The 12,180-nt window shown below is 34.2% G+C and overlaps 1 protein-coding gene across 1 annotated transcript in view; it reads left to right on the forward strand.

Annotated features, from left to right (window-relative positions):
* PAN3 (poly(A) specific ribonuclease subunit PAN3) overlaps positions 1 to 12,180 on the forward strand; it is a 162,058-nt gene that overhangs the window by 76,627 nt on the left and 73,251 nt on the right. The window contains exon 6 of the mRNA XM_025364660.1: positions 2,381 to 2,528. Coding sequence (XP_025220445.1) covers positions 2,381 to 2,528 — 148 coding nt within the window. The remainder of the gene's footprint in view (positions 1 to 2,380; positions 2,529 to 12,180) is intronic.

Raw genomic sequence — 12,180 nt, forward strand, 5'->3', positions numbered from 1 at the left:
AACTCCTCATTGTTGTTGAAGTTAGTCAAATAATTTATATAACTCAAGTCCTTATGTCTTCTAATCCTAGATAAAACCTTTGCCTCCTAAACCTGAAAAAAATAGTTTCTTTTTTGAACAGGTATTTCATTTTAATGTGATACTTGTTTTAGTTACCTGTTTAGCCTTATCTTTCAAAAAATTATTCTTAACATGTTAAAAATATATATCTATGCTATTTTAAATAGATTTTATAGTTTTAAAAAAAGATTTATATTTTAAACCAGTAATATTAAAGAAGTTTTAAGAATGTATCTTTATTGTTGCATCTTATTTTAAAGATTTTTATCATGAAAAAGTATTCTAGGTAAGGTCTTAATTTCTGATTTGTACTTTAAATGTATCCGATCATTCTCTGATCTGGCTACAGTTAATTTATATTATCAAAGATTTTTTGTGTGTGCCGTTGTACCTGAATCTTACATAATTATTTTTCTGCCATTTAAATTATTTTATCTTTAATCTCAAGTGCTCACAGTTGAACAAAACAAACTCTCAAACCACCAAATCAAGGAATACTAAATCAAGAAACAAGTAGGGTTTTAGGTCATCCTTTTCAGTTCTTAATTCAAATTCACTGTTGGGTAGATTTTGGCATTCGTGGTTATTGAATCTGTAGAAGTTACAGTTCTGTGTGTAAATCTTAATAGTTAGGTTAATTTTAATAACTTCCACTCATACATATTTGGAGGTCCTTTGTAATTTATGAAAGGTAGGATGGACCTCCCCCTCCTTTTTCCCCTTTACAGGGTCTCAAAAATAATAAAAATAGGCTTTCAAAATAATAAGATTAGAGAAACTCATTTTAAAAATTGGTCTGTTATTTACTGTAATTACAGATTATATGTGAAATAGAAACTGGGTAATACCTGTTTCTCAGGAACATTCTAAAAATATTCATATTGTGTATTATTTTCCCTATGTAATTTTGGTGTCTCCTAGTAATCCTACGTAATCCCGAAGTCCATGTCTCTAGCCATTTTGGACTCTTTTTATCACGATATCAATGGCTTTTATCTTGACCCTCAACTTCTAAGACTTAGGTTTAACTGGGACATACTGGCCCTGTCATACTTTTCATTCTGTTGGTAGCCACTTGTTCCCTTATAACTAGGAAGGTACTACATTAGTAAAATGCAGTGGCTTGTTTTCTCTTCCAGAAATCAAGGAATTGGCCATCCGTTTAGAGAACATACCACTATTTTGGGGAATGTTACAATTGGAAATTTAAAAAAAATACATTTAAGTCACAAAAGAGGAGTTTTTCCCCTTTGGAAAATACAGCCTCAGGCCTGATTTTACTTTTCCAGAAATTTGTGCCTTAGCTGTGGCAGTAAAAGATTGATTCCGTAGTTCTAGTATATTTTAATTAAGCCCAGATTTAGCATTTGTTCTATATTTTATCACCTTTTATTTAACTTTAGCTGGCACATAGCTGATAATACTCGTTTTGGAGTTTACATTTGGGTTAGCCTGGTGACTTGTTACCTTCCAGATCTAGTATTTTGAACTCTAACTTGGCAGTATTTTGAACTCTTAACTCATTCATATTAAATGGGGAAGCTATTATTTCTGCCTCCTGTGGAAATTTAATGTGGACAATATGTAGACTTTTTATGAATCTTACGTATAGTCTCATATGTTCTAGTATTTCTTAAAGCTAAAAATACCATGCCACTTGAATATATAAAGAGTTGTAGCATAGTACCACTGTGAAAAAGATGTTTTCCATGTAATCTCATAGCCAAATAGTTTTCAGTGTAACAAGTCACACATGGTACTGTATGGGCATTAGGATCACTTTAGTTTTTCTTATATCTTGATTCCTCCCATATTTGCCTTGTTTGTAAATGTTTTTCTAACCTTTACTTTGTTACTTAAATACATGATACCATATTATTAGGGAAATGTTTGAAGTAACTACAAAAAAGAAAGTGATTACTATTGGAAGAAAACAGTTTTGACCTTTATCTTGGTAGAAGTGGTTTAAAGATAACTAAACTCGAAACTTGTTGCTCAGTTTTGAGGTAATCTCAACCTCCCGGTTCTCTAAAACATAGTAGTTTGGTAATGATGCATGCTTGATGATAAAGACAAATTTTACACATTACTGAGGTTAAAATTCTGCAAATGAAATGATTAAAATCTTCAAATTTGATGATCAAATTTCCTTTAAGAAATTTAATTATGACCTACCAAAATATGGAACCTAAAACACATGTTAATCCTTTCAAGAATATATTTTACTTAGTAAATAAAGCACTGTGGAATATGCCTAGTAGATTCAATGTCTTTTTTTGGCTTAAAGTGTGTTAACTTACTATATTTGATTTTTAAATAGACACCAAATCCTACTGCAAGCGAGTTTATTCCTAAAGGAGGATCAACCTCCAGGCTGAGTAACGTGTCCCAGTCAAATATGTCTGCCTTCTCTCAAGTTTTCTCTCACCCATCCATGGGAAGCCCTGCTACTGCTGGTTTAGCACCAGGTAAGTTGAGTAACTATTTCCAGTGAGTTCCAGATACCAAATCTGTAAGCACCATTTACTATTAATTTATCAGAACTGAAATTGTATACTTGAATGATTCACACTTGAACAAATTATGAGCTTTATGTTCTAGTTTTTGGCACCATAGGCCAAATGTGTAGTTGAGAATTTTAAAGCAAAATCTAAATATGAATGAAATTACATATAAGAATTTTTATATATAAAACTCACAAAAAAATTTAAAGGGGAAAATGGTTATTTAGGAAAAAAATCTATCTTTTTGTATTTCTCTATTTTTAAAACTTCGTGCTGTTTCACTAAAACTTATAAAGGCATCAGAAATAATGGGAATATTTATGTACGTATGCCTCAGATCTACATATGCCTTTCGTATCTACATATGCCTTTTGTATTAACTTTCTAAAAAAAATTTATATCATTCTACATCTTTAGATGGTATTCCCTTTCAGATGTTTGATTATAAATGCTATAGTAGTAATTTTAAATTGGGTAAAGTATTATAAACAGTAGTAGGAAAAAAAATATATTACATAAGGGATCATTGCAGTAGAGAAAACACTTTTTAGTCATCTTCTGCCAAGTGCACCAATAATGACAGAAGAATCTGAGCAAATGTGCTTGTACTCCAGAATTCCTGAAGGCATCGTTCAGTGCGACTCTTTGAGAAATCTATGATTCTTTGCAGTCTTCGTTTTTATCTTAAGAATTCATGCAGATTTTTGCGTCTATTACTCCATAATGTTTATTTTAATATAAAAATATTTAAATTTTTAAAATTAACATCACTTAACCCCACTGCTATATACTTTGATTTGGAAAGCAAGGTGATATGCACAATCATATTTAATTAATAGTAAGTCCTGAGCAGATTGGTATCTTATGTTTGTCAAATGTTTGAGTTGCACACACAAATTATGCTTCTAGAACCTATACAGGAAAATCAGCACTTGGTCTTGGACATTTAAAAAAAAAAACAGAAACAAAATGAAATATATATACCCACTAAAAGCCAAAGGATGTATCTAGATCAGCTGGGAACTGGTACTGCCTCCAGGGCTTAATCCAATTAGTAAGTAAATCTTTGATTTAAATACTGATATATCTAATTCAAGGACCTCTTTGGGACGAAAAATGGGAGAAGATAAAGATAAAAGGGAGTAGAGCATCTGTTTTAGCATTAAAGTATCAGTGTACTCAGAGATTAATAACCTTGTGTTGCTAAGGATTTTGTCAGCACATTTCCCCACCATTCTTTCTGTCTTACTACCCTCCTCCCTTCCACTCCTCTCCCCCGACTTGTTCCCTTACCTTTTCTTCTACTTTGATTTTTTTTCAGGTTCATTTAAATTTGTAAGCATTTTCCTTTCTTCCCTAGAAAGCAGTGTCAGAATTGAATTATCTCTGGTAGCCTAAAAATTTTTTTGTAAGTAATGTACTACTATGATTTTTCTTTCATTGAGGTGTGTTTGCATTGTTTACATGAGCATAATCTACAAGTGAGCTACACATTTTAAAATTTCTTAGACAGGCATTGTCTAGACTTCTGAGCAGTGTTGTAATTCAACTTTACAGTTCTCTTTCCAAAGCACCCGCAATAATGGGATCCATATAGCAATCAGAAAACTTTGGCCTTCGTAATTACATGCCAATTTATTTTGGTCTAACAATGCTTCCTTCCTCGTATCAGAAATAAACATTTTGTTAACTTATTTCATGAGACTAATTTAGGCATGCCATTCAGAAAAAAATTAGCCTTTTCAATTGGAGGAGTTAAAAATATTAAAGGGAATTTTAAATTTAAAAACACTCAGTTTAAAAAAATCCATTAATGCTTATGGTATAGGTATCAGCTTATTTGGAGGTAGGTATATTCATTGGTCCCATTTGGACCTCCCAGTTGAAACTTAGGGTGAAATTAATTAATTTAAAAGTTAAATTAGCTGAAAAACTATTCTTCTACATAGTCCTAGCATGAAATGGTTATTCTAGCTCCTCTTACCGATGACAGTAATCACTCCCTGGTACCACTGGAAATAGGTCGTTGTATCATATGCCATGTATTCTGGAATTCTGGTAACTATTATTTTGAGAGTGCTCTTCATTCACATGACAAGTCAGTTAAAATTTTTTTAACAATGATGAATGGTTTTGCATCAATTATTTTTTCTGTTTGGTTATTGGCTTAACACTCTGGAGGTGAGCAAAGAAAAAAACTTTGAGTCTGCCTTTCGGAAGAACCGTTGTACTCTCAGTGTCTTCCATCATTTCTTACCTACAAATGTTATTTTGTTTAAGGAAGGGTTCTTGACATTTACATTGTAAGGTTATAGAATAAATACAGAGTTTATTTACCTATGTTAGTGGTGGTTTAGTTTATTTTTAATGCTTACTATTATAGGTGTAACTCATTAATTTCAGTTACAAGTTTTTAATTTTCTTTTAAAATTTCTATCCCCAAAACTATTGCCCTTGAAAGTATCAAATTACTATAAAATATGAAACCTTAAATACTTTGACACTTATGTAAACTAGGGTAATGTCATTTCATTATGTATGGGAAAGTACATCTCTAAATATATTTTTGACCAAATATATTTGTCAAAATTTTTAAGCCAATTTATTTTGGCCTAATATTTGAGCAAAGTTGAGTGGATATTAAGAGTGCGTTTCTTCAAATTATGAGGAACAAAGGCATAATGCCTGGCACAAAGGAGACCCTGAGTGAATCACATTGCTTTTTTAAAATTTGTTTTGATCACTTAAGAAAAAATCATATTTTTGTGTATGTCTCAATGTAAGAAATAAAACTTTATACAAATATTTGAATTTAATCACAGCTGATTAGGTTTAAAAGACATTAAAATATGTGGCATCTATTTCTATAAAATTGCATACACACCCATTTTATTCTTTTTTAATTTAAGGAATCAAGGATTTGGAGATACAGTTTTGTTATGCACATTGAACCTCGAACAGTAGCTGCATTTCTAAGTGTCTTTTGTGAAGGTAGTTGTTTTAATGATACTAAAGATATGGCACTTGGGCTTGTCTTTGAGAATCCCTACAATTATGCGTATTTTTATTTTAAATAATATGCATTTTTCTCTGGCAACAGCTTTTATTATCCTCTCTCAGGTTCACAGCCTTCCAAAAGTTAAGAACCACTGTTTTTTTTGTTTTGTTTTTTGTTTTTGAGACGGAGTTTTGCTCTTGTTGCCCAGGCTGGAGTGCAGTGGCGCAATCTCTGCTTGTTGCAACCTCCACCTCCCAGAGAACCACTGATTTAACACAACTTAAACAAGACTAAGAGTACTTTCAAGTAACACATAGCCTAAAGATACATTTTTCTACTAGCTCTTGCTTAGGCAGACGGTTTTTTTGACTAGATCTCTGGAAACCAAATTATGAATGTGCTTAGTATATGAAATAATAGTTTATACTTTAATTTTTGTGTCATGAAAAGCCTTTTTTTTTTTTGAGACGGAGTCTTGCTCTGTCCCCAGGCTGGAGTCCAGTGGCACCATCTCAGCTCACTGCAAGCTCCACCTCCCGGGTTCACGCCATTCTCCTGCCTCAGCCTCCGGAGTAGCTGGGACTACAGGCGCCCGTCACCACGCCCGGCTAATTTTTTGTATTTTTAGTAGAGGTGGGGTTTCACCGTGTTAGCCAGGATGGTCTCAATCTCCTGACCTCGTGATCCGCCCGCCTCGGCCTCCCAAAGTGCTGGGATTACAGGCGTGAGCCACCGCGCCCGGCCGAAAAGTAATTTTATCATGAGAACTAATTGCTGAATGTCCTTTTTCATCAGAATTTTTTTCCCGAGTATTTTTAATAGTAGACATAGTTAACTAAGTCTTCGTGTACTTTAGATTTAATTACCTCAGTGTTAACAAATTTGCAGTGCCACAGTGTGTTTGAAAGTGACTTAAGTGCAGTGGGAACAGCACACATTTCTGGGTAGTGTTCTTGTGTATCAATTGGTGGTTTAGTGCACAGTTGTGTCTCAGGAATTGAGCATCTGTCCTTCTGCTTAATTATTATGTGTGGGCCCTTGGGAGAGGCAGAGGTGAGTTCTTGTATTTGCAAATGTCATCACTGATTTATAAATGAGAAAATGAGTCACGGTGACTTTCAGCATTTTTCAATATTCATTCCTTCAAGATGAAAATAGTGCAGGTTTATTTTTTAATCATTAGATACGTTTTATTGTAAATTATTATTACTTTAGAGAGAGGGTCTCACTCTGTCGTCCATCCTGGAATGCAGTGGCATGGCCTTAGCTCACTGCAGCCTCCAGCAATTCTCCCACCTCAAACTCCTGAGTAGCTGGGTCTACAGACACATGCCAATTAAAAATACTCTGTTTAAAATTTTTTTGTAGAGACGAGTTCTCACTTTGTTTTCCAGGCTGGTCTCAAACTAACCTCAAGTGATCCTTTCTCTTCAACCTTTCAAAGTGCTAGAATTACAGGGGTGAGCCACCCCACTCAGCCTTTGTTGCATATTATTAAGACAAACTCATATCGTTGATATGGGGAGAATCATTTAATTATTATACCAAAATTAGCATTATTAAATAATTGTATTCATTTATTACCAAGTTTATTGTAGGTTTTTGGGAAAATAAATCCGAAGAAAATTATGTTCTTAGATCCAGTTTTTAAAAAATACTGAACAGTCATTTCTTATATATTCCTGAGGTTATGGTGCCAAATTGGTGGGTAAAATTGGCTAATACCCTTTTTTAAAAAAAACATTTTTAGCTTGAGAAATATGTGAGGGAGAAAGGGAAGGGAAAGAAAAAGGGGAAATTAATGTTTGTCATTCTTGTTCAGAAATATCAAAACTTATGAATGTTGTAGACTAAAAGTAGTTATTTGCTCATAATGTTGAAGGGTTGGGATAAGCAGATCATTTTTGGTTTTAAAGTTCTGTGCTAAAAAATAAAATTCCGTGATTGATTAGCTCTATGGCATTTCATATCATAGATGAGGAAATGGAGGTTTTATATATTTAAATTACATACTAGTTGGATTAGGCAATAATATGATATTGGTTATCAATCTAAGTGGAAACCTTTGGGATTTATATAGTCCAGCCTTGTGCCAGTCTAGAGGTGGCATTTCTGACAGATTGTCATCTAGTCTCTGCTTAGCCACTTAACAGTAATATAAGGAATTCATTAACTAACCAAGGCAGCCAACCAGTATACATTTTAACAATTTGAATATAAAACTCAGTCTTCTGCTAAACCAAAGTCCGTCTTGTCTATCTTCCAGCCACTTGTCCTAGTCCCCTCCTTTTTTGTTGAATGGGAAAACAAATTTTTCCTATATGATAGTGCTTTTAGTTATTTTATTTTTCAGACTGGTTCTGTGTGTGTCCATATAACTGATTTATTTGTAAGAGACAAGATGGCATCAGGCACTGGGGAGAAGTGTTACTCAATTCGGCGAATTGTATAGGTCCAAAATTGTGAACTCTTGTAAGTCATAAGGAATGGAACACTAGTGTGGGTAAAATAAAATCCACAGATATGTCTACCTAGCTGTATTACTACTTTGATATCCAGCTAAGGAGTGTACCATTGGAAAAATAGGAAACTCTTTGGAAACTGTTCTTTTTTTGGGAAAACATGATGAATCTATGGTCTCGAAGATGGTGAATATCTAAGCTCAGATTTTAAATTTCATTATGTGTTTTAGGGCTCTACATTAAGTGTTTCAAGGCACAAAAACTCTGTAAGCTATTGCTTTAGATTACTTTGTGTTTAAGTGATATAATTATTAAAAATAAAATTATAACCATATTTATGTAGTTCTTAAATATCAGTTTTAATTAACATAACATAACATAACATAACAGATTTTCCTTGTAATTGTTTCTCAGAAGTCTACTGTTAAATGGATTCTGTGGGATAGTCAAATAATTATAGCTCAAATTAATTTGATGTTTCTGTCTAAATTGAATTCTTTAAATTAGTTTTGTACTTAATATCAATAATGGTAGTTTGGCATTAAAGTATCCTTCTAATTGTTTTAAATATTAATTAGATTTCCTAAACATCTCACAAATTGCTTAAGAAGAAGGGACCATGCCATTTCTCATCTAGTACAAATTTAGGTATAAATGGTGCTTAATAAATGCTTAATAGATAAGGCTTCATTTTTGTCTTGGAAAATACTTTCGTAATTGTTAGGTATCTCTTAAGTACAGTGAATTTTAATTAATAAACATCTTTGAAGAACTTCTAAAAACTGCAAATATTCAAGAATATGCAGGTGAATAGTCAAATGAGGAACAGAAATGTGCCTGTTGACAAAGTTTAACAGCATCAAAGCTAGAGTCACTGTGTGTTTTGAGATGCTGAAGCATTCTTATAACCAATTAAAGTATTTGTATTTTTACATTGCATGTTTCCACTCTTTGTAACTACTTTGTTTTTCAGGTATATTCAGCAGATTCATTCAAATCTTTCCAAGTTCTTTAGTTTGGAGATTACTTTCTACATTAAAAAAACAAGTAAAGTAACTATTTTATGATTAAGATCAGGGATCTCAAGGTTTTTGTGAAGTGGACCTTTTAATTGCCCTGTAATGAGGAGCTCATCCTAGAAGGAAGCTCCTCTGTGTATGCATGTGTAAGGACACAGATTGTGATGCCCCTGGGAAAGTTACTCACAGTAGAACTGTAGAATCATAACAGGGTTGGGAGTGCCTGCTGGCTATATTCCCTTCTCAGTTGGGAATTTCAGGAAACTGAGGCGAGACGTTTATGGCGCAGAGAGGGATGTGGCTGCTGCAGCTGGCTTGGAGACCTGTCAGGTAAGGCTTAAATAGCTACCAGTAGATAATATTCTACTGGTTGTGGAATCCCTGGTTAATGGGTCCTGATAGGTATAAGAGTTCCTACTGTGAGCTTCCTGTTTAAATCTCATTGAATTGGATGTTCTGTCCCATAATTAGGGGGTAGGGGCTGGATGGGAGTGGGTAGGGATTCCCTTTAACTATGAGTTACCGATCCAGTGATCTACAGCTGCAGCAAAGTCTCTTGCTGCTCTTGGACTGCTTTCAGTGTATTGTGACTCGATTGCCTTTAGAACATGGTACCGGTTCTACTGAAGCAACTATGTGATTTTCAGCGTACTGCTTGGTTTCTGTGTTTTAGAGTCTTCAGTTCTGTAAGAAGGTAATAGATGATTTTAAGTCTTTCTGATCTAAAATTCTGTTTTTTCGAGACATGGAAATCTGTAGAAGCATAGAGGACAGTAAACAGAGACAGAAATGAAGACAGTGGTGAGAAGTAGTAAAAAGGGAAGGATAACATTTGTACTAGACTTAAGAAAGATTTTAGAAGGCATATGGACTTCTTGACATTCTGTGTAAGTAGAAAATCTTCCCATGGCTCCCTTTGTTTCATAGGTGGAGATGAGGAGAGTTTTGTTGTTCAGCAATATAAGATTAGATTCTGGGGTGAATCAGAGTGTTGTATTGGTTCTGGATGAACTGAGAAGCAGAAAGAACAGGTATAAATAAATGCCCAAGAATATTTCTGATCTGATTCACAGCTGAATGTGGAGAGTTAGATGTCCACCTTCCTTCCACCTCCTTCTTTAGTCAAGTAGGTTGAGAGCACCAGGGATCGTTTTTTCTTTAACCTTTTAGCTCAGTGATACCCAGAGCAATGTGCCTATTTGGAGGAGAAGACAGTGTTTGTGTGAATAAATTTACTGTTCTGTGTGTTACATTTCTAGTTAGGAGTGGTCCTCTAATTCTATAGGAATGAATCAGATGGTTGTAGCCCCTTCTGTTTCTTAAATTATCCTTTGATTCTTCTCAGCTTGACCGTGAAATTCGTCTTTTTCTTATTCTTAACTGCCTTTCAGATGTACTTACTCTAGAGTAGGACATGTAGGTAGGGTCTTAGTAAAAGGAGAGGTTGGCTAGGATGCTCTTCACATAGCTTATAAGGGACACAGGTCAAGAGCTTCTCAGGCTTCTCAAGATGTGGACTTTTTCAAGTCCCTAAAGCACATAGGCATGTAAATCCTACTCATAAATGCCTGTGGATTGCATATTTATTATGGTAATAATGTTTAGTTCTAAATTTTTCAGTCGCGAATCTCTTACATACTGATATGTCTGAAATAAGATGTTTTCTTACGATTTCGTAAGTACTTTCATATATTTTACATGTGGTTGTCTAGATTTTAGTGTGGTATTCCTGTACATAGTAACTAATAACTAATAGTCATTTGGTGGGGGTACCTTTGAGAAAACAGTAAAATTAACATCAGTAAACAAGAAATTAACATTAAGATTAAATATATTAACATCCTATTGATGTTAATTGATATTGATGTGAAAGGTATCAGAGTATTCACAAGCTGCTCTCTAAGCCATAGTTAATATAGGTTATAATCTTACTGCTCACTGTGCGCGAGGTGGTGTAAGTTAAACTGCCGAAACAAGTAGGTCCAAAATGTAATGACATGGCTTAATATGACAAAAATGTGTTTCTTGCTTTTGTAACACTTCCAAGGCAGGTGTTCAAGTGGCTAGGATGCTCTTCACATAGCTTATAAGGGACACAGGTCAGGAACTTCTCAGCATCTCTCAAGTGAGCTAGAAAGGAAGGGGGAAGAGCATGAAAGAGCAAGAATGGGAAAATGGGATGACCCAAGCCTGAAAGTTTTTCCTATGATGACTTTTGACTAAAATCTGGACTTAAATTTTATTTTAAGCAGCTTGGCTACATTTCCCAGCCTCCTTTAGAAGCAAAAGTTTCAACAGTTGATCCTGGTTATTTCATGAATATACATTTGGGATATTTTCTCATTTGCGTCTTTTGTAATGACTTTAAAAATATCACCAAAGCAGCTGCAATAACTGATTTATCTAGCGTCAGGGAAAATGAATCTTTCCAGCATACTTGAATTTTTTGGATATCAGAAGCTTACAGTTTTAATTGTCAGAACTTTATATTTTCACAAATTTTTCCATAGTACTCTCTGGCTTAAAACAAAACATAATCTTATTTTTTGATGACTCTTGTTCAACTATATGTGCCTCAGTAATTGTATTGAACCATAATACACTGATACCCTTTACATATCCAAGTTTATAGAGCAGTTTATTTCAAGTTATGTAATTACTTAGATTTGTTATTCTTGCCACTGGTCTTCTGCTCCAATGAATTAGATTATAACTTTTTGAAGGTAAGGTCTTTCTCTTGCTTCTGAATCTCTTAAAGTGCCTGAAAGTAGTGCCTTGAATGGCCATAATCTGGCAAGCTTACATTATTTTTTTGTTTTTATTGGCTTTTTTATTGGTAACTCTGTTGTGCTGTTTATGACAGTGATTCTCAAATTTTGGTTTACCAGAATCACCTAGAGGCTTGCTAACCCCAGTATTTGCATGGTCCCATCCCCAGAGTTTCTGGTTTAGTAGCTCTGGGTGAACCAGGGAAGATTTGCTTTTCTTATGTGTTCCCAGGTGTTGCTAATGCTGCTACTTGTCCTGGGACTTCATTTTGAGAATGACTGCTCGATTTAGAACTTTTATAATTCTTATCTCCTCTTTCCTCTTAAACTTCCTTTCTCCTCTTCCTCCTAATCTGCTGAGAGCTAAGA

This window comes from Theropithecus gelada, chromosome 17 (assembly GCF_003255815.1).
Source record: "Theropithecus gelada isolate Dixy chromosome 17, Tgel_1.0, whole genome shotgun sequence".
Taxonomy (NCBI): domain Eukaryota; kingdom Metazoa; phylum Chordata; class Mammalia; order Primates; family Cercopithecidae; genus Theropithecus; species Theropithecus gelada.